Source organism: Colletotrichum graminicola (assembly GCF_000149035.1).
Source record: "Colletotrichum graminicola M1.001 genomic scaffold supercont1.52, whole genome shotgun sequence".
Classification (NCBI taxonomy): domain Eukaryota; kingdom Fungi; phylum Ascomycota; class Sordariomycetes; order Glomerellales; family Glomerellaceae; genus Colletotrichum; species Colletotrichum graminicola.
The window spans coordinates 205,396-228,934 of NW_007361056.1; the positions used below are offsets into that span (position 1 = coordinate 205,396).

General features: G+C 44.5%; 4 protein-coding genes and 1 non-coding gene across 5 annotated transcripts; 2 read left to right on the plus strand and 3 right to left on the minus strand.

Annotated features, from left to right (window-relative positions):
* Positions 1-322: 322 nt before the first annotated feature.
* Positions 323-571, minus strand: GLRG_09804 (uncharacterized protein; the record flags this gene model as incomplete). Its single annotated transcript, XM_008100489.1, has 1 exon — positions 323-571. A coding segment is annotated over one exon (249 nt), but the record flags the coding sequence as incomplete, so codon positions are not given.
* A 1,310-nt stretch (positions 572-1,881) lies between these two features.
* On the minus strand, positions 1,882-3,935 carry GLRG_09805 (amino acid permease; the record flags this gene model as incomplete). Its single annotated transcript, XM_008100490.1, has 6 exons — positions 1,882-2,139; positions 2,201-3,015; positions 3,074-3,266; positions 3,337-3,513; positions 3,567-3,622; positions 3,677-3,935. 6 exons carry the CDS (start codon positions 3,933-3,935, stop codon positions 1,882-1,884), a joined length of 1,758 nt encoding a protein of 585 aa, XP_008098681.1.
* A 4,043-nt stretch (positions 3,936-7,978) lies between these two features.
* Positions 7,979-9,337, plus strand: GLRG_09806 (uncharacterized protein; the record flags this gene model as incomplete). The annotated part of the gene is made up of 1 exon (XM_008100491.1): positions 7,979-9,337. One exon carries the CDS (start codon positions 7,979-7,981, stop codon positions 9,335-9,337), a length of 1,359 nt encoding a protein of 452 aa, XP_008098682.1.
* A 524-nt stretch (positions 9,338-9,861) lies between these two features.
* Positions 9,862-10,937, minus strand: GLRG_09807 (fungal cellulose binding domain-containing protein; the record flags this gene model as incomplete). Its single annotated transcript, XM_008100492.1, has 2 exons — positions 9,862-10,391; positions 10,490-10,937. The coding sequence occupies 2 exons, from the start codon at positions 10,935-10,937 to the stop codon at positions 9,862-9,864; spliced, it is 978 nt and encodes a 325-aa protein (XP_008098683.1).
* Positions 10,938-21,007: 10,070 nt separating this feature from the next.
* Positions 21,008-21,088, plus strand: GLRG_13244. The gene has a single exon. It is a non-coding gene; the product is annotated as a tRNA-Gly (tRNA).
* The last annotated feature ends 2,451 nt before the right edge of the window (positions 21,089-23,539 follow it).

Below are 23,539 nucleotides of genomic sequence, written 5' to 3' on the forward strand. Positions count from 1 at the left end.
GGCCGCAATCCGAGACTCGTCTCCGGCTCCACGCCGAAACTGGACCATGAGGCGAAGGAGGCCACAAGCGGGGTTGGCCCTCCAAGATACCACTGGCGAATGAAGCCGAGGATCAGCCATCTCGGAATTAGCGTCCCGGCCAGAGTCATGGCCGCCCCGCAGCCGATTGAGAGCGAGTGGCTGAAGGTCCGAAATTCACCCGGATGACAACCAGCAGCCCTGGTGGCTGCCGGGTGTTGCAACATCTCCATGATCTACCTATATACCTTGAGACTATTTTTGAACTTCGTGAGATTTTCTTGTCACGTTATTTGAAGTTTTGCTATGTAAAGGCTGGCTTTTCCATACCAGTTACCAAATCAGTGGTATCCTCGCCAGCCATGTTCTTTTCAATCTCTATAATAACTCGCAACTCCAAGTCCTCGGCTTCTTTTGATATGGATGCTAGGATTTTCATCCTGAGGATCGTATCGGGATGGTCATCCCCCAACACCTTACTTATCTCCAGAACTAGTACCCCCAATTCCTTGGCTTCTCCTAATCTACCTTGTTTCCAGTACCTGGATGCTAGGTATCACAGGTGCTGTAGCTACGTACCGACTACGTACCGACTACCATAGATACGTACCACGGGGACCAAGATGGCCCCAACAGATCAGCTACAGCACAAGACAACTTGAATCATACACACACACATTGACCCACCTTTTGGTGACTGTGCCAACAGGGGGTTCATGTCTGTGTGGCGGATACCGTCAGCCACACCACGTGCTATGTCACATGGACGAGCTCGAGGGCCCCCTTTATCCCATTGAGTGCGAAGTGACCTCACATAACCCAAATATGGGTCTCTGCAAATGATTACCAACAGCTATTGGATAGTTGGCCTGGATTGCTGTAGTCTTATTGGTCTGAGGCTATGTGAGGTCCAGTGGCACTCAAAGGGATAGTAGGTGTTGAACGTGCTACAGTACTAGGTCAAAAGTCTGTTTACAGCAACAAGGACAGTCAATCAAAAGCTACATTAGGTGGTTAGGACATAAGGTCTTTAGTGACGCACTGTGAAATGACCTCCAGCTATTAATGGGTCCTCTCTTTAACTCTTCTTTGGGTTATCCTTTTTGCTGTAAACAGACTTTTGACCCAGTACTGTATAGAGCGACATGCAGTAAGAGACCCCAACAGCTGAGACTGTACGCAACAGCACAGATATCGGAATGGTGATAGGAGAGAGACACAGCTGTGCGGACTTGCGCTGTACAACTGAACAAATGGGCAACCCCAGACTATCGTAGAGGACCTCTATGAACAGATGCTGGCTAAAGAGCCGTCAGGTAAGGAGGCGGAAAGCTCGGTGCAGCTTCTACGCGATGCCAGACCTGAGCCACAGCCTTCTCTTGCACGGCAGGGCGCTCATACACACAAGCTGCGGTCCGAAGCCAACCACTTCCTTTTCCCGCTGGGGGTGTTGATATGGGGCCTTGTCCATGTATATCCAAGCAGCCATGTTGCTGTGAAGAGCATATGCACCTATAAGCAAGATTAGGCTGATGGAGTTAAACACCGGCCAAAAGGACCAGCCAGCCAGCCAAACTGGCGAGTTTGTGACACATCTTGATACTCGACTCTGTTGGCGGTGCATCATTATGGTAGTAAGTGGTATTATTACAAGACTCGACTCGCAGAACTATGCGACCGAGTCCCAACGAGCGAGGGCAACAGATCTTGGTATGTAATATCTTTAGTACAAAAATGGAATACAAAAGTAATCTGCTCTGGATCAAATAGCTAACTATCAAATACTGCAAAGGTTCGACAATTTGCCGGTTCGCCCTTTTACCTGAGATAAACATTGCACCGTCAAAGCAAATACTACTGCATCTAGAAGAAACGGTTGTACATGCGCTTCCAGGTAGGCCAAGTGGCCATCTCAGCCTTGTAGCGGTTGATCTCGTCCCAGTCAAGTTCGCGACGGCCGGTGTCAACGTCCATCTGGTGGGTACGGAGCCATCCCTGGCCCTTCCAAAAGTAACCAATCACCCAGAAGAGCAGGATGATTGGCACAGTGAGCCAAGCCTCGAAGAAACCTTCGGCAGAGTTAAGTTCGTCTTGTCCGGCTGGGGCAATTGCTACAAAGAGCTGTCATGGTTATTAGTCGGTGCATGCATGTGGTTATAAAGGATTCTTAAGCGGGACATACCGTAGCAAGCAGTACGAGGGCGCAAAGTATCAGGCCTATCCAAGATCCAGTAGTGCCAAAAGCAGCCTTGAAAGGGATCTCGTCGATGGTGTGACCGTGGTAGGCCCAAGCCTTGCGGAATCGAATGTGGGCCAAGCAAATAGATCCCCAGGTAAACAAGGCAGCAAGTGCCGACAGGGCAAGCAACCAGTTGAAGACAGTCTCACCGTCCGCGTCCAAGTTGATGTAAGCAATGGCACCACAGATGAGGTGGACTGCAACGGAGGGGAGTGGGCGACCGGATTTGTCGACATAGGTAAAGATCCTGGGTGCGTAACCCTGCTGCGCGAGGCCGGTTAGAGTACGGGAGCCGCCGTAAACGCAGGATACACCAAGCGATAGAACAGAAACCAAAATAATGACGTTCATAAAGTGGTTATAGCCGTACAGTCCAGCATACTCGGCAGCCAAGACGAAAGGCGATGTACCGTCCGCGTAAGGGTTGTCGGCACCAAGGATGTTCTCATCGTTGGAGCTGATGAGAAGGCCAACGAAAAAGAGGCCGAGGATGTAAAACAGCGTAATGCGCCAGAAGACTTGCTTGATGGCACCAGGGAGGGACTTGAGGGGGTTCCTGGCCTCGGCGGCAGCCAGACCGACAAGCTCGGTTCCAGAAAAGGAGAAAGCAGCAGTGACGAAGACTGCGCAGAAACCCTTAAAGCCGTTCTTGAACGCGCCAGGATCGTACCAGTATCGGGCTCCCCAGTATTCATCGTAGCGACCCCCGGCGGGACCACCACCGCAAACGAGGATCAAGGCAACAATCATGAAAATGACTATGGACCGCCTAGTTAATATTGTTGAAGATAAAAGGCGGATAAAGTTCCAACTTACCGATGGCAGAGAGCTTGAAAAGCGAGGACCAGAACTCCTCTTCAGCATAACCCAAAGTTCCAAAGATGTTGATGATGATGATGGCGACCCAAAAGACTGTAATCCACACAGCAAGGCTGATACCTCTGGCACCTTCCCAATAGTTGATTGTAAGACCACAGACCGTTAGCTCGAGCGGTAGAACGATAGCCCACTATTGCTTGTCAGTACGCCGGGTCTCGGTTGACTCTGCTTGTCTGACAGTTCTGGGCGCGAAAACAAACCTGGAAGACGTAGTTCCATCCCATGGCAAAGCCCCACGAAGGGTCGATAAAGCGGGTTGAGTAGACGTAGAAGCCACCGGAAACAGGGTACATGACAGCGAGTTCACCAAGAGCGTATACAACATTGAACATCATGACACCGATGATGGAGAAATCGATGAGAAGAGAGCCGGGACCCTGAGACATGTCAGTCAAGGCAAGGTGAAAGGGTAACTAAGCGGGTTGCTTACACCGGTAGCGAGGGCACTTCCAGAGCCAACGAAGAAACCGGCACCAATGGAGCCACCTGGAAATGAAAATGTCAACAACAGTTCTCGTAACAGCGGGAAGTTGCGCGTACCAATAGCAATCATGTGCAAGTGACGAGTCTTCATGGTCTGGTCAAGATGGACGATATCGGCGCCATATTCTCGGCGCTTAAAGGACTCCAAGTTGAGACCGTTGCGGGTGTAGAAGTTCTCATCACGGCCAGGTACGGCATGGCTGGCGTTTCCGGTGGCGGTCTCGGCTCCTACACCAGCTCCAGTGCGGGTGTCAGTGTTGGCCTGGGTCGTCTCTGGTGTCGAGACACCGTCATGGATGTCTTTCTCGGTGGCCATCTCGTGCCTGGATTGGCGCGAAGCGCGTCTGACTATACTCGGGCACGACTGGTGATTCCCGTGTTTGGGACTGAGGGTAGGTAAAACCCGGTCGAATGGGAAACAGCGTGGCTCGGGGGTGTACGGCCTAGGGACTCGAGGAGCAAAGAAAGGAGGCGGGCAGGCCCGTTGAGTTGACGGATGAAGGCACAAGAAGAAGAGGGCGTCGATCGGAGTCCAAGGGAAGGGGGGGGACGCGGTGGGATTAAAAGAAGACGACGGGCCATGGGTGAGAGATGTGAATGGTCCCCCCCTCGTCTGCGGTTCACGCAGCCTTAGACATGGTATAGGTTGGTTTCGCATCCTAGTCGAGACTATCTTGTCGGTGCGAGCAATTACTGGCTAGCATGGCTATCAGCGGCCAAGTCATGCGGGCGACGCGAAGGTAGGTCAACGGCGGCGACGGGCGAGTGAGGGTGCCCAAAAGACTGGCGGACAAGGTGGTTTGAGTAAGATTGGTGTCCGCCAAGCGGCATAGGACGGCCAAGTCTCGGAAAAGTGGAGTGAAGCAGACGGAAAGCTGGACGAGAAGAGAAGGTGGATGTTGGGGGTTTCCAGGGAAGGTGATGGTCGAGTGTGTTCTGGTCCATCGATGAGTCTTGGTGGTGAAGATGGGGTGGCGGGCTTGGCCCCGATGTGCGTGGGCGTGGGCGAGAAAGGCTGACGTCGAGATTTGAGAGGATGCGAAGAGAGGAAGGTATCGCAGAGTATCTCTCTGGTACTCTTAGGCTGTCATTATCAGCAGGGCCCGCCCGGGCTGATGCATGGAAGCTCGTTCCGCGCCTTCTATTAGTGTTGACAGTACAGGTGCATACCTAGGTACCTTACTCACCTAGGACGTGGTGGGGATGCATCGTGTGTCGATCTTGGCGGGAAAAAGTGGAACCGGGCCCAGTGGGAGTGAGTGGAAGGAGGGGAGCGTGGGGAGGTGCGAAGGAACGGGAGAGGAAGAGGGGGGAGGGACGGGAAAGGGAGGAACGACGGCGACGGCAGGCGGAGGCAGCACCACCCTCCGGTCCCCATGTAAGTAGGTGCCTACCATAATTACTCTACTCAAGCCGCACCTTCCTCACCTCTCTCTTCCCTTGTCCATTTAGGTATACGTACGGATACATGCGTGTCGACACCTCACTTACATATATCACGATCCGGGAAAGGTCTGATGCATCTTCCGCCAAACGCTTCCCTTCCGCCAGCTCCCATCACTTCGTACTTGCCGCATCATCTTTTCTCTCTTTCTCTCTCTCTCTCTCTCTCTCCTTCCCTCTCCTCGAATAGAGGCAATCTTCGCTTGCAGGCTTGATGCACCTGCCGAGCCCTTGGCCCTTCACAAAAGTCCCATTTCGGCCAGTGAGCGTCCAAGACGGTGCGACCGAGTCCCTCACGCGATTGGGTATTCGTAAATTGGGAATCAACAGTCGAGCACGGCCATGGTACACGACAGTCACTTCGCTGGACCTCCAACGATGCAAGCCACTCCTACGAACTGATTGATATACGGTCACATACATACAAACATATCCCTTTTTCCTTGGCCGTCTCCAAAACCAAGACTCGACCCCAGTTCGGTCCACAAATGCGCAACTTCTCACTCGCCGGTTGAGAAATGCCAACCATTTGCCAACCGTTGGCGAATTTTGGCTTCTTTTATCAATGCCTCCTTACTGGTACCAAGAGCCAGCCAAGTTGTTCTATCGGTGTTGGCATGCTCACCATGGCCCGATAAGCCCCTCGTGCAATCCTACCGCCACCACTCGCTATCTTCACCTGCCATAAATCCCCTTCCAAGGCTTTTCTCCAAGAAACACCAAGAAATCAGACAGCAATTCCAACGCGACGGTTCGGCCGAACACGCGTATACACGACCACTTCCTCGTCCTCGGGGCAACTACACCAGTAGATATCACGACGCCAGACTTCGCCTATCTCTTAGCTCTAATTCCATGGGCCTTCCAACGACCTTCTGAACCCCTTGGACCCTTTCCAGCTGAAAGGCTGTGCTGCGCCCCTTGCTCGTCTTGGAACGCGCGCCTGGGCGAGCTTTCTCGGGAAGGTGTCATCGTCTCGGCACGCCAGCCGTCGTCAGGGTACTGTACCTGAGGCTGATTCTCCCCCACACCAGCTAGGGAATTATCGCCTACCACACCAGGAGTACTATTGCTTCAGGTCGCCTGTCCACCTGCTGACTACCGCCCGACGCGCATGCCATACCACGCCCCGTGACACACCACCTTACCCATCCCCCATTGATAGCTCATTGTGAAATCTCGACTTCTACCCAAGTGGAAACGCCACGCGCACGCTTTTTGCCTCTCTTCCCGTTGTGATTCATGAACATCGCCTGGGATCATCGGACTTGACATCCGTCGCTGGAATTTGCATTTGAGCCTGCAGATATCCGACTCGGGGAAGGTCGTCCACCCGTAACCCGTTACATTCCAACACTCCGGCTCAAAATATGTCGATCCCCCAGATCAACTCCATCAACGTAGGTAGTCAGTCAATATTATACCTACCCTACGGTAAGTAATAGTGTATAGGTATTGAACGCCGGCATCCTTCCACAGGTAAGCCGGGCGTACCCCACGGCGCTAGCCTGCGGCCCGGACTTCGATTTAGAGAAATTTCCCCGGGCAAGGGATAGGTAGATTAGACTGGCTTTGCGAAGCAACACTTGCGGGTGGATGCAGGCCAGCCACCCACCTGGCATCCTTGGAGATGGTCTGGTCTGAGACCAACCCAGTCGATTGGCCGCCTCGCCTATCCATTAAATCAATGCTCCGACCGCACCCTTTTCAGCGGGGCCCAAAAGGATCTTTGGGTCCGGCCAGTGAGCTTCGCGCGATATAGAAGGGCCATTGAATATGGACTTGACAGCTGGGCGTGCTTGGTCGAGTGGCCTCCGCCTACCATCTAATACCTGGTCGATAAGGCCGCAAGGCGAGCCAACAGCTGAGACTAAAATGAGCCAAGATCAAATGGAGGCTTCTTAACAAGGAACACCTTCTCGGTTCTTCGTGTGTACCCAAAGATAGGTAGTTCGCGAGGTCACCCTCCAGTCAACTGGCAAGTCATTGTCTTGGCACTAGGAAACAGGCAGAACGTATTATCGCCGATGATGTTTCGAGCCCGCCCACGTGATGGCCAGCCCGAACATGTGATCAAAGCTCCGTTTCTAAGGCACTTCCTGACAAAGACTTCCGACATGCATGGGCCTGGAGAACCTACCGGTACGCGACCGCAGCCGCCGGTTTTGACTTCCGGTGCCGTGAGGCTCCATGTGGGCCTTTTGTGTCTCCAGCCCATTAACGTGGTTGCCCAAAGTCAAAAGGCAAGCTTTCCGATGTCCAGTTATGTCACGCACGCTAGAGCCATGATATAGTTGAGCATAGATATGGAGGAGGGGGTCTGAAGGCTCTGTGAGGCCTTCAAAGTTTGTCTTCCTACTTGGACTGGCAGTCAGGGACGAAGAGGTTCTCGGTGCTGGCTGGCGGAATGATATTTGATGAGCGCAGCTCGATTGTTGCAAGTCTTCCTTCTCCATTTTCATCTTTTTCTCTAGGGGGCTATTGTTCTCCCGGAATCTCATGGTCCCTTATAATTCTTCGTCGCTTGTCATTCTCGGGAGCACCTATTTTCGAATAATAAAACAGCGGCGAGAAACAATAACAGCTTCACAGGCGCCCATAGTAAGTTCCAAGCATGCTTGAGAATATGACAGAATTCCCCTGACGTTGTGGCACTTCAAAAGTATATAAATTGGAAGGTACAAGTCGTCTCGATGATGGCTTCCCTCCAAAGCGCGAATGGTACAGTGTACCCACCCATCTTCTAAACCTGTCCTTTTCCAGAGATGCAACGACTAACCAACACCTCAAGATTCTTCTGCAGAGGTTCTAACGCTACGCTTGCCGTCATCAAATCCTTCTGGCTTGCTGTCTATTTACCCTCCTTCATTGTCTGTTGAGTTGACTTTATCACAAGATATTTACGATAACACGGACATGAATACTTCGCCAGAGGAACCCAAGCCGGCGAGAACTGCGGCCATGGAATCCACTCCCTCCTCTTCCAGCCATGCCGCTGTCGACGCGCAGGCGTCCGGCAAACGTAAACGCTCGCCGGTGGAACCTACAACTACGCGATCCGCTCCCTCCTCTTCCAACCAAGCCGCTGTCGATACGCAGGCATCCCGTAAACGTAAACCCTTACCGGTGGAACCTACAACTGCGCGATCCGCTCCCTCCTCTTCCAACCAAGCCGCTGTCGACGCGCAGGCGTCCATCGAACGTCAACCCATACCGGTGGAACCTACAACTACGGTATCCGCTTCCCCCTCTTCCACTCAAGCCGGCGTCGACGTGCAGACGCCCGCTGGATGCAAGTACGCTGTCAACGGCCATTGCGCCATCCGAAGTCTTACCTATTACCTCGGAGTTCTGAGTAGCGAGGAGGTTCATACAGAAGACCGGATGTATCACGCAAACATTTTCTGTGACGCAGTCACCACAGGGCCTCGTTTCGTCTGCACTTTCCAGGTCTGCTGCGGCAACATATCACTGTTGTCGTTCGCCGTGGAGCGGCGCTTCCCCATGGAGGTTCTGGAGTTCCTCCTGACCAACACGAGGTTTCGACAGGAGGACGGGTGCCGAATCATCGACTTCGTCGAGCACATCGGGAGCCTCATTGTCTGCTTGATGTATGGCTATAGCGGCCGCTGTTTCAATAACAGTCTGCTCGACGATGCTAAGCGGTCCCTCCGTCTGCTCCTCCGCGCCGGCACACAGAACGCGTTCGCAAGACGGATTTGGCACAACAACGGCCAGTACCGCACTTGGATCCTGAGCGTTCTCCATGCGGCCTCCGTTTACGTTTCTCCCATTCCCTCTGAGCCGGGCCAGCCGTACATCACTCGCGTCGTCCCCATTCTTGCTCTACTCCACTTGGTAGAGTGCTTCATGGAGATGTTCCCCGATGAGGACGCATCTTTCTGGAGCGTAGTCCTCCAGGAACTGTGGATGCACAGCCGCATCACGAGGGGAACGTTGAGGCGGGTCGCCGACATGACACTTCGGCTTTTAGATCTCGGGGCCTCGACGACTTTCGCACTCCCAGATAGAGCCAAGGGCGGCAGCTTCCTCGCCTGTCTCGAGAACGGCCTGGAAGCTGTCGAGGATGTCAACCCCTACGTTGACGACATTGAAGCCACAATTGGAGGCACCAAGATCATGGAATTTGGTGGTCCTGGACAGGCCATCGACATCATTAGGAACAGGATGTATGGGAAACGAATTGAGAGCATTGAGCGCCTCAAAAAGAAAATCCTCGGGGACGGCAGTCTGAGCCCCCCCTCCGTGGATTGATTGCAGCTTGAAAAGCATCTAGCTTGAGGACTGCAGCTCATCAGAGCAGAAAGGTACTTCATCAGGCAGTTCGAACGGGTGAGGACCTTGGTAAGTCGCAACCTATACATCATACACCAACCTGCATCCCGCATGATTCGGAATCCGGTTGAAAATGCCATACTGCGCTCATTAGTGTCCATATCAACCAGAAGTATTAGTACGCTGGACCGCTGGCCTATTACATTGTCATTAGGGTGTCAGCCTTGGCCATTTGCCAGAGCTGCGATCGTTGCTACATTACATGCGCGTTGCATCAATAGTAAACAACGGTACAGGTGTTAAAGTGTTCAAACCTGCAGCATAATGAATTAAAAAGTAAATACCACCGAACTTTATTCAGAATTATGTACAGTGATCCATCGACCAGCTTGGGCTTATATACTTTGCGTGACTAGGAATATTTCAAACGCATTGCGAGTACCTGCCCTGCGTTAGTTTATGGATCAAATCGGCAATTGCAAGAAAGGGGACTGGGACTGTTCTCACCATTGGTTCTGAGCATTGCAAGTGCTTCCAGACTGGCAGCACGTCGGACCAGTCCATCCAGACCCGCCGCACTGGCCGAACTTGGCCGCACACTGTCCTCCACTCGGAGGAGGTGCAGTGGTAGGAGTGCTGGAGGGAGGGCTGGTGTTGGCGGGAGGAGGAGCGCTGCCGCCGCCGTAGATGGCCTTGGTGAAGAAGTCCCACGTCTCGCGGGCCATCCAATTGCCCTGGCTGTCGTTCGCGTCGCCTACGTGGCCGCCGCCGTGGCCGATCCACCAGACGGGGTACCCAGCGCTGCAGCTGTACTCCGTCTTGATGTGCTGCGAGGACCCCGGGCTCGGATCCGGCGCCGTCTTTGACTGGCACTTGTTGACGCCGAGGAATCGGTCGCGCAGCGCCCTGCCCTGGGCGATTGGGAGGACGTTGTCAGCGGAACCGTGGATACCGAGGTAGGCGACGGGAGTGGTGCCGCCGTCGCAACCGCTCAGTTGAGCACCCGCAATGACGGAAACAGCGCGGAAGATATCTGGCTTAGGATTAGCTAGCGTCCTTCAAAAGATAGACACCGTCTCATAGCACGGCAAGAATATGTATAACGATGGGGGGCGGAGGAAGTTTACGTACTGGGCCTAGCACAAGCGACCGCATTGGACATGGCTCCGCCGTAGCTGAAGCCCGTCGCGAAGCGCTTGGTGGTGTCGACGCAGAGGCTGTTCTGGACCTCGCTGAGGATCTGGTCGACAAAGGTGACGTCGGCGCCGCCGTTGTTGGCCCAGCCGGCGTTGAGGCCGTCGGGGGCGACGAAGATGGCCGACTCGCCGGCCAGCGCCCGGAGCCCGTAGTACCCGGGGGCGACGGTGTTCATGTTCCCGTTGAGCCAGTGGAAGCCGAAGATGAGCATGTACTCCTTGTTGGGGTTGTAGTTGGCGGGCACCTGCAGGATGTACCGCCTGCTGCCGATGGACTTGGTGCCGCTGGCCGGCGCCGCCTTGCCGCAGCCGGGCGTGGCAGCCATGACGCTCCCCAGGGAGACTGACAGAAGGAGGAGGACGATTGCCGAAAAGGAAGCCATGACGGAAGGGGTTTCGGTGCGTGAACTCTGGAACTGATATCCCATGGCCCAAGAAGGAGGGGAGTGCTGGTGGACTCGACTTCGACTTATAACAGCTGTCGAGTTTGGCGATTCCGGTTGACCGCCGTAATGATTGACAACTGCCGTTGGGGAGTGCCATCTGCCTCGCATAGAATAATACTTCCGACTTGGCACTGAATGTTTGTACCAATCAAGGACAACACCGTTATTGCAACTGGTGTTGGGCTCGAGACCCGGGGCTCGTGGTACATCCTGTTATAGCAACCGGGGCAGGCTCTCCGAGAAGAAGAGACCGCAAACTAGCTTATATTGGGATCTACTATGCTGCAGGGATTCCACATTTTGGAACTACCGCCCTCTCCAACGCGTGTTTTTGCATATAGCCGGGTCGAGTTAGTTGACTAGGTAGGTGGCCAGGAGCTAATTATCCCAGCGTTTCTAGCCAGCCACACATTTAACCAAACCTGGGGTAAATCCGGGGTAGCAGCGGCGCCCAGTGGGCTCTTCACGGTGGCCGTCAAAAGCTGCCACTTGCTATTGCGGTAGCCGCGGTAGCCATTCGACAGAGGTGGTAATAATAAGTTGTCCAACGACGGTGAGTAAATGTGAAGTACTTGGCGTGAGTTGGATAAATTGGTGTTGGGCGGGCCCAATTTGAGTGCGAGCCAATCGCGCCTCCCCCGGTCAGTCGGAGGTTGATGGAAGGGCTTTGCCCAGCCGGCTAAGTGACGGTTTTCCCGCTCGACGTGAACCATCCTTCTTCAGCAATTCTGTCTCTCTCTCCTGGCCTGTAGGCCTAGATCTCATGGTCTCATGGGTTTCGTGGCACTTGGGCAACGTGGTAGCGGTCAGGCGCAAACCTGTTTGTTGTGTTGTTTGTGATTGTTCTCCGGTTGTCGCTGGCGTCGCAACGCAAACTTTTTCTTTCTGCAAGCGAGAGTGTTGAAAACCGTTACAGGATTCTCATATCCACACCATTCCTCAATATAGTCGCATGGAGGCTGGCTCACAAGTCACAGTCTCTTTCCTGACCGCCTAAACACTCTATACTTTGAACTCAATCCGGCCTTCCTCCTCGTAACATTTATTGCGGCTTCTATAGGGAGGGGAAAGGAACAGGCTTTTTCATACTTGGCTCATTCTTGATTTGCCTCGGCTCATGATGTTCCGGCCACACCACTTACCTCGTACTTTTGGCCACTAACTACTCACGCCCAGCTTCGTATGGTTTGTTTCTGCCTATAGAAGCCCAAGACTAGTCTCTCAGCTGGCCAGGATTACGGAACACTGAGCTTGCTCGGCGAAGGCAGCCGTGAGCACTCGGTAGGCTTTCTTAGATTGTACTACACCGCCATACATCCAGAATAATGGTTTGTACCTACAGCACAGCTAAAAACAAGTAAGAAGCGGTAATACTAGAGTTTCTCGGCTTCCCAAGATGGCTTCACGGGCCAGCATTGTGATATCTCGAGGCAATTTACGCAATGATAACAATATAACCGGATAGGTTGAATCTTTCGAAGATGTGTCCATGAGATGATGAGGCTACATGTGCGGTGATTCGGATAAAGTAGTCAAATCTAGCAGACAATCTTCCGGAACATGCGAGTCTACAGCAAAGACAAATTGCTGTAAAAGGCGGGATATATAGATACATTTGGGAGGCACTCTGATGCAACTCTATTAAGGCATCATAACCGAGATTCTTTGGGATAATACTGGTAGCAGTGATAGACGACATCGTGACTGTCCTTCACCATCAATCTCTGCGTGGCGATAGGCATAGGGACCTCAAAGAACCTACGCCATCTGCAGCAACGAAACCGTCGCCACCATTGGTTAAATCAGGATGGGCTGGATTCTCGGCTATAGGCGAGCTGGGTACAGCTGCGGTCGGCGTCGGGATACTCGCAACCTGGTTGGTTTCGGAGATAATAGAGGCTATTGTAATACGCGCGCCAAGGTGACATAAATGTCACCCTTTTGTTGCAGTGAACCAGGCTTTTATGTTTCCAGGATCAGAACTTAGGTATTTTTGTTACCCCTCCTCTTGGCTGGAGAGAACCATGCAATTTTTCAGCCAATAGACTACTGTGAATAAACGTTGTTTGTCAGGGGGCGCAACTCGGTGCAGATCGGTAGGCAGAGGGCGGGGCCCCTTGCTAGCATGCCTTCTGTCACTAAGTAATGTAATATATACATAGCGTTAGTAGCTGCCCGCAATTTGCGGTGTCGCTTTTGCGACACCATCCATCTCAACATGAACGTGTATACTCTGTAGCCGGCACCCGCGCCCTCGTAGTCTTCTGGGTCCCTGGATGTTGCAACCTTGTCTTGTCCCCCGTGTCCTACTGCAATATGCGACCGAAAAGCGCAGGTGAATGCTAACTTGGGTGGGTAGCTGTTGCGATATACACGAGACTAGCACGCCGGATGCAGTTTTGTTTAATCGACGTACATAGGTAGGTTTTAGTTGCAGCTTGCTGTGTGCTAGCCTACTGGAAGGGAAGAGTCGGTGTCGCTCGGGGTGTCTTGCGACGATTTGGTTTGTCATCTCTTTCCAATGCCCTTACTGTCTTCATTTGCTTGCCGTAGCCTTCGTAGATGGTAGATAGGAAGACGTCCTAATATTACGGCCTAGCTGGAACTCGCTAGAAATATTTTCTCCAGGTAGAAAATGAGTTTGTAAGGTGCTAAACTAATGGCATATATGAAAGTAACGAATAGATAGCATCATTAAATACAGGAAAGCGTACCGTCGAGCATTATGCCAGCAAAAGTTTTAATGACTCAAGGCTGCATGCGTAACCTGTAGTTCAACTGTATGTTAGAAGACAAAGAATATTAACAAGACTCATTACGCCTAAGCTAGCTTTAAGGGACTGTGACTATTTCATACATAGACTGACGTGATGATAAGCTAAAAGTAGATCTACAATCGTAGTGTGACAATAGTGGCTTACATACTATTGTATCAACCAATAAACAACACATAGCTCTCCATTATTCCAACATTTCTTTTCAAAGATGTCGCCCAAAATCAGCAGGCAGCATTCCCGCATGTAGCTAAATAGCATAATTGTTGCGATGTTGACCATCGCCTGGATATTGGCGGTATGGATTAACGCCGATCGGCCGGAATAACTACAGCCAATTCGCCGTAGATCCACTAGATCCATAGGGATATTACGCAGTGAATTTGCTACGTAATCCTACAATAGTTTTCCTTCTTTACGTATAATTTAGGACTAGTATTTACCCCTATTATTTATTACTACCTATTAATACGTATAGTTAACTATATTACTACCCTAGTAAAACTAACACTAATTAGTAGTTAACTTTATAGTAACTACTACTATAAGCTACTATAGATTAGTAAGGTAATATAAGAAGAGGTAATTTTTCTATTAATTATTTATAGTAGCCCTAATTAGTTACTAAGAATCCTATCTATAAATACCCTTATAGTAAGATTACGCTATACGCCTATTATAAGTTAATTTATATTACTTAGTAGTTATATCCCCTTAATATAGTAAAAGTAGTATAAATTTATATTATTTATATAAGTAAATTAACTTTATTACTATATAAGAAGTCCTCTATCTAACTATAAAAAACACCTTACTTTACATACTAACCTACTATTAATTAGTAAATATTTACTTTTTACTTTCCTTTTATTATAAGCCTATAAAGCTTACTAACTTTCTCTTTTTTATATATTTTTTATTTTTCTTTAAATTATTTTATATTACTAATATAATAGCCTTTATTACTTATAAGCTTACTATAAGCCTTCCTTTTTTAAGTTTTTATTTAACCTTAAGTCTTTATAATTATCTATACTACTAGTAGTAAATCCTCTAATAGACGTATACGCCCTTTAATAATAGTTAAAAGAAACGCCTATAACTAAGAGGTAGTTAGGCTAATAGAGGGTAATTATAAGTAAGTAACTAAGATAAGTAAGTATAAAAAGATAATAAGTAATATATAAGAAGATAAATTAACTAAGTAACTTATAATAATTTATAATAAGTACATAATACTATATAACACTATAAGGCTAGTAGCTATAATAAGTAACTTATACCTTATACTAAGTGACTTTAGAAAGTATATTATTCCTAATCTTTAGGGGAGAGATTATATTATAGATATACTAAAAGATCTTACTAAGGCCTAGTAATATAATAGCCTTACTACTATAGTAGCGTACTATATTACTAAGTATAAGGTAAATAACTATTTATATAGTATCTTTTAAGCTAAGGTATAAGTTAACTTTAAAGATTAGTAAACTAAGGATTTTACTCTCTTACTATATAAAATACTTAAGAGGCTATATAAGTGCCTTATAAGCTATAAAGTATAAATTAATTAAGTAAAAAACTTTATAATTATAGTGTGTTTTTACTAAGCTATCTAAGATAATAAAACTATTATCTAGAATAAAGAGATAATTAAGACTACTATATAAAAAGTTAGAGGATTTAGAGAGCGCTTAGTAGATAATAATTTTTATAAAAAGATTACTAGTATAGTAGTATTACCTATTAAAGCTATTACTATAGTAAAAGCAGCTAAATAAGCTACAGCCTATAAATTACTACTAATTACCTAGGTAACCTCTTATAATAATCTATTATTTACACCTCCTTTAGCCTTATTACTATAAGAACTTTAAATAATAGTAGTAATTTATAAAGCTTAAGTCTAACTATATTTCTTATTAGTAGTAACGCTTACTATAATAACTATAATAGTAAGTAGGTAAAACAGCCTAACGCTAAGGTAATTAATAGACTTAATAAAGTTCTATATAAATAATCTAGGTTTAATATATAGTAGTAGCCTATATAAAACTATTAACTTAAAGTTACTATTTTTTTATAACCTTTATATCTATATAAGTATACTATAAAACTACTATAGCGCAGTAGTAATAGTAATACTTAAAAGGGAGCTATATAAGTATTATACTACTTTATTACTTAGTTATTTTAATAATTTTAATATAATAATAGTAAAGCTTAAATAACGCTTTAAAGGTAATAAAGTACACCTTTTACGCCTAGCTAAGCTTTACTATACCTCTTTTAATTTAATTACTAAAGAAAACGCTAGTAAAAGTAAGCTTAAAGTACTTAAGGCACTTATTATATAAATTACCTAGTTAGTATAAGTAACTACTTATAATAGTACCTTATATAATAAAGATTATTATAAGTAATTACTTACTTACTGCTATAGTGTGCCTAAATACTTTATTACTATTCTTAATTTACTTACTACCTTTAGTAGCCTTTATATATAATTATATAGTAGTATAATAAATTTACTTCTTTACTATAAGCTATAGTTATAATACTTTACTAATAATAATTATAGTAATAACTAATACTAGGTTAACTATAAGTATAATAGCTAGTATAACTATAGGGCAGACCCCTAAAAATAGTAAGGCTATTTATAAGGCTCTCTATAGTTAGCTAGTAGTAAAGCACTACCTAATAGTAATTTATCTAAGAAGTGCTTTATCTATAGTAAATTAGGCTATTAGTTAACTAAGTATACTAAAGAGGAATAATAAGCCTCCTTTATGTAGTATAAAAGCACTTACTTTATATAGGCTTTATAGACTACCTTTAGTTACTTTTTTATTAATTATAAAGGTAATAAGCTAAGTTATCTTAAAGAAGTAAGTAAAGATAGTAAAACTTACCTATTAGATAGTAAAAACTATAAATTTACTATATTTTTTACTATAACTATATACTTTAGTAAGTAGTTAATTAATAGCCTATTAACCTATAAGAAGTTATATAACTAAGTAACTTTTTATACTATTACTTATAAAAATCTATATAAAAAAGAATTACCTAACGTAACTATAAAAAGTAGTAATATCTTTATATTTAATAACTACTACTTTATGTCTACCTTTTAAGGCATTATACCTAATATAGGTATAGCTAAGATATCTATAGCTAGCTAGTAGTAGTACTTTACCCTTAAAAAATATCTTAGTAAGAAGATCTTACTAGATACTACTTATACTAGTAAAGTAATAATTTACTTTAGCAGTAGGGATTACTATAAATCCCTTAAGGTAATCTATATACCTATACTAATGAGTAAGCTTATTTTTTATATAATAATAAGTAATATACTATTTCTCTTTTACCTATAAGATATAGATTACTATAGCGTAAAACTTAATAACCTTACTAACTAGCTTATTAAGGATAAGATTATTATACTTATTACCTAAAAATAAGGCTATATATAGATACTTTTAGAGCTACTTAAGAGCACTATTATAAAGTAACACTTAACTAATAGTAAATTACACTATATTTACTATAGATTTAGCTACCTATTAGTAAATTAACTTTATAAGTTACTTAAATAAGTAAGTAAATCTACCTCCCTTACTACGCTTAAAGAGATTAATAAGTACTACTATTACTACTAACTTAACGTAAAGGCACCTAGCTGCTTTAAATTTACACTATATAATAACTATAAATTTAACTATAAAATCTTTATTAATATAATATATATAGATAGTAATAAGCCTATACTTTATATAGTTAACTTAGCTACTACGTTTAATATAGTAAGATTCTTACGTTTAGTTACTATAGAGTATATATAGAAGGTAATATAAATATACTAAATTAATATATATCTTAGGCTACCTAATTAGATTACTACTAACGCTAGCCTAAATTTTTATATAGCTAAATTTAAATACGCTGCCTATATATTATTTATTAAGGTTAATAAAGTGCCTATTAAGGCCTATTAATCTATTAGTAAGGTAAAGTAATACTATACTGCCTTTTGCTATATGTATAAGATTATTTATATAGATAGTAATTATAAGCCTAAAGTTACCTTTTAATTAGCTATTAAAGCTATTAATAATACTACTAGCCCTAATAGCCTTATACTAACTCTATTTATTTTTAAGGTATACCCCTATATTATAAATAATTTACTACCTACCCCTTTTACTATATAGCGCGCTAAAGTAGTAAAAAAGGCTATAAATATAATATAGTAAATCTATATAAAGAGATAAGTATATAATATACTAGTAATATATAACAGCTTAGATATAATAAATACTATAGTGCTACCCTTTTAATTACTTATCTATATATAGTATAAGAAAGACAGCTAGTAAGGCCTATTTTACCTACTTACTAATAATAGTACTACCTATACTATTAAATTACCTTATAGCTTATATAATTTTTATATTACTATAGTAAAACTATACTATATAGCATAAGAAGAAGCTTAATTAGTGCTACTACTTATAACAGCTAAAAAAGATAATAATCCTATATAAGCATAAGAAGAAAAACCTATAATAACTAGTAAATCTATAAAGAAAGTATATAATACTATTATTATTAATAACAAGTAGCTACTATAATAAGGCTATAGCTACTTATAAAAGAACCTAATTACTATATTCTTTTATAAGATACACCTTACTATTAACGTTTCTAACGTATACCTTACTATAAAGGAGGAAGCTAACTATACACTTACTATTAAACTATATAAAAAAGGCATTTTTACTACACTAGGTAAGCCTTTTAAAGAATCTAATAAGGTAAAAGTAAAAGCCCTTATTAACTATAGTGTATTTTATATTATTACTTATAATAAGAAAACATATAAGAATATATAGATCTTTAAGTTATATATAGTATATAAAGTTAAAAAAAATAAGTAACTATATAAGAAATTATAGTTAGTTATCTAAGGTTATACTAATAATAATAAGGAGATAATTCTTATGTAGTTACCTATAATTTAATAAATAGCCTAGTAATTAATCCTTACCCTTACCTTATTACTTTTATAATATAGATTTTATCTCTAGTTATATAATATTACCTAGGCGTATACTTAATCTATAACACTACTTAACTATATTATTCTTATAAGACTTCTTATATAAATTTACTATCTTTACCCTAGTAACTTTATTATAAAGGTAATAAAGCCGCTTTATAGTATTACTAAGGCAGGCACCTACTAGTAGGCTATATATAACTACTACTATAGAGAGAATTTCTAGATAGATTTATTAACCTTTAACCTATATCTACTTATTTTATTAGCTAATAATAAGGATTTTAGCCTTATTAGTATATAAATAGATAATATAATTAGCCTTATAGATAATAGATTCTCTACCTATAAGGAGAAGGAGCTTAAGAAGGTAACTTTTACTATAAAGCCTAAGTAACTATTAACTATTAATAATTTTATTACCTTTAATAGTAGCGTATTTTCTTTTAGCTATAATAGTAAAATAAATTTTTACTAAAAAGATTAAGGTAAGAAGCTTTAGCTTATTAATATAAATTTACTTACTACTAAGTAAGATTTTATTTAGTAAAAGGCCTATAAGGCGTATATTACGTTAATATACTAACCTAAGGCTTACTTTAACTATTTAGTTACTATATAACACTAAGAGCCTATAGAGGAAGAGATTAAGGCTCTTAACTACTAGATTAAGTAGTAAATAAATTACCTTAACTATAGCCTACTTTTTTAGCTAATTAACCTTATAACTATAAAGCTTTTTATCTTTATTAATAGCTTATTTATAAATAACTATAATTTTACCTTATAACTTAGCTTTATTATTATACTTACTAATAAAAGTAATATTATATAACCTACTACTAATAGTAAGAAATTTATACTTACTAGTAATATTATTTACTTTAGCTTAATAAAGTATAAAAAAGTTATATATAGTATACTAGCCTCTAAAGTCTATAGTATAGTTACTAGTACTAATATTACTTATATAATTAGTACTATACTTATAATAATTACTAACTACCTTAAGTTACTATAAATCCTAATAATCCTTTATACTAACTTATACTCTCTCTATAAGTGCCTTATAAAGCTTAATACTACTAAAGAGAAGTAACTTATAATTAATATTATAGCGCTTTACTAGTTATATAAGTAACATAAGATCTATAAGATCTAATAGATATAAGGGGAAGATAACCTAGTAGATAGATTTATAAAGGTATTACTTAATAAAGTGCTAAAGCAGTTAATTAATAATAGTTAATTAAAGATATAAATAAATAGATAGGTTTTATATATATAATAGGTTATATATATAAAAAGTATTAAATACTTTTTAGCTTTTTATTTTTATTACGTTTTTAGGCCCTTTATAAATAACTAGAAAATAGGGGTAATTTATAGCACTTTAGAAGGTTACTAGTGTTATAATATTAACTATTACCTAGATATTAGTAGTATAGATTAATGCTAATTAGCTAGAATAACTACAGCTAATTTGCTGTAGATCTACTAGATCTATAGGGATATTACGTAGTAAATTTACTACGTAATCCTATAATAGTTTTCCTTCTTTACGTATAATTTAGGACTAGTATTTACCCCTATTATTTATTACTTACCTATTAATACGTACGGTTAACTGTATCACTATCCTAGTGAAACTAATAATAATTCTTTAGAGATATTGCCTAATGTGCTGTATCTAAAGTAAGGCGAGACTACAAAAGAAGAAGAAGGTTATTATAACTAATCACCTAGTAAGCAGACTTTAGGTCTTTCTATTATGACACTAACGAGGCCTCCCGCGGCTCTTGTATATGGGAATGGCTTTACGAAGCAGCTTATTGTTGCATCGAAGACAATCTCAAGCATACTCGTAGTATGTCCAACAACTGGGTAACACTAAACTTCAACTCAGGTTGTCTCCGGCTGTAGAGCTCGTACTCTCTCGTCACAGGGAGTTTCTTTTTAATTCTGTTTGGAATGAAAAAAGATAACCGGGTCGCATCCCAAGTGAGGTTGTCCCAACCCCTGTAAACCCACCCGACATGGCCCCACACATATTCATGGTCTAGAACCCTCCTCATTTCGCCCACAAGTAGCTCAATTCCAGTTTATCGCGATATGAGCAAACGTAGCATCGTCAGCTTCCATCACAGCTCACCAGCAAATGACCAGCGCCGATGGTTTAGTGGTAAAATTCTCCGTTGCCATCAAGCAGCGTCGGGGAGCCGGGGGTTCGATTCCCCCTCGGCGCAATCCTTTTGCTTTTGCCGGCCGTAAATGAAATGATTGAATGCGAAGAAAGCCTATCTTGCTTCTGAGATGCCCCTCTTTCTCATCTATCTACGATATATAGACTGATTTGTTTGTTTGTGTCTGCGCATCTGAGTGGAACAATGGCCAAGGCATAGTGGCGCTTCTCAACGAGCCGTTGCTTATCTGACGATGCTCGAAGCTCAGCAAGCCATGCCGGGTCGGTTCTTGGAGGCGCGGTTGTCTCTCATCTCGGTATCGACTGGTCCAGTTGCACAAGACAACGTGGGCATCTGGTGAGTATCTGCTGATCTCGGCTCGCCTGTTCTTCTTGACGTCTTGTTCCAATTCGGTTCATCGCGGCGTATCTCAAAAAGAAAGAAAAGAAGAAGAGAAAAATGTGCTTCAACTGAACCAAAATTAAATCATACGGAGTCGTGTAAATGGACAAAGCTTCTCCCTCGTCACAGCTTCTGCCGAACTTACGATGGATGACATTAGAACACTGTCTAGTAGGCTGCTCTGGGCACCAGAAACATTCAACTACCAACTTCCTTTTGCCATCTATGTCTGCGGCGTATCACATGGGCCACATGATACCCCGTCCCGTTGCAGGACATGCAGGCATCGGATAGGATTTATGTACGTGTTCAATCAGTGCTGAAAGTAATGTGAGAGTTAAAAGAAAACTGTCAGCAGGCAAAAGCCGCTGGGCTCTGCCGGATAGTCCGAACAGTAATGCCTCAATTAATTCGTTTTGCCAGTTTTGGTTCAATCATTCATTCGGCTGTATGATGGTTGAAGGGAGTGAAAGTGACCCATCAGTCGCACAGAACCTCCCTGAAAGACGTTGTATTTGAATCTTGGCCGTCGACTGAGTTATACAATATCAGGCAAGTTCCACATCATCAAAACGATGGTTTCGAAACCGCCGGCAAAGGAATGACGTGCTCGGGATAGTGTTTGAATTCAATTTGGCCGGCCAAACCCATGTACACCATCATGCGATCATATGTTGATGGCCCAGCTGCGTTCGTCAACAGACTCTACACAGCTACAGGGCCTGATCCGAGGAAAGGAGGGCAGCGCTATAGAGTTGCTGTAATGGTCCGCTACGTCAACAAACCTATGAGCGGGATATGGGTGTATGTTGTTCAAGCTCTTCCAACCCCACGTCGGACGCGCGTTGTGGCGAGAGCGTGCCTCGTAAAGCAAGACCTCGGGATCCCCTCGACTTGGAAGCCATCTGCAACATCAGTCGGGGCAGTTCGGCGTATCTAGCCACTTGAATGACTCATAATACTCAATAATGGCGAAGTTCATGGCCAGGAAGACTGCAAGGAGGCCGGGCATCCGAATACACAACCTCAAGCAAGGTTCAGTCTCGATATCACATGAAAATAGCCGCTCTCCTCGATGCTGGGAGGCCTCTCTCGCAGGCCGCCGTGTCGCTCCGTCGGTGACAGGCCAATCTCCTTTTTCAGACGAGAAAATACATGCCTCAGTCTCTCCCGTGACGAGACCCCGTGATCAAAGTCCTCAAGCTTTGAGGCGGCGAGTGTCCGCCTCGGTAAGTATTCGACCGCCCAAGGGAGGCTTCGCCACCGGCCTGGGCTGCGGTCTATCGACCGCATGTGAAGAGATTCACGATAGACGCAGTGCGCAGGCACTGTCCCCTTCGGAAGAGGACCTGGTGATGCCGGTCCAGGATCGCAAGACTGGTACACCGACTCGCGCGTCGCGATGTATTCGTCAAAGAACCGCCGGTACATATCGAGGGGGGCGTGCGGGTCATAGTCGACAACGGTCCGGTGTACCCTCGACGCTCACTCGCGACGTCGCCTTAGGTTCATCGCCGGACGGACCCAATCATTCACGGATGGCAGTCCACGTCACCGGAGGCAGCCTACGCGCGAAAAGGGGGGAGGACTGGCTCTCGTCGCTCTTCACGCCGAGAAGTCCCCCACCCCCCTAACATGTCCGACAAACCTCACGTTCGGTACACCGAGCGTGTCAAGGAAGGGGAGATTCACGACGACTCATCCACGAATCATCAGGTATACGGAGCCTCGAGACCTCTCGTGACCCTTGGTCCGAGGGTGGCACAGCAACTCCAGGAAAGACCGAAGCATCGTCACCCCTATACCAAGCCACCACTTAGAAACGCAAACCGTTGAGAGTCGGTTCTGATTCGGCACGACCCACAGAGTGCTGCCTATCGGCCATCGGAAACATTTCCCCAAAGTAAAGCGGCCGATAGATCGATTCGTCCCCGTCCATGCACCCAAAAGACTCTCGGTCCCGGGGCGACGGGATCACCGTCGTCATCGTGCCCACGGGTGCCTGGCCGTTCCCCTCAAACATCGTCATTTCGATCGCATGTTAAACATACGTACTGTCCCACGCAAGTGGCGATTACTTCCCTCGTCACGCAAGACTCATACTTCCTCCCC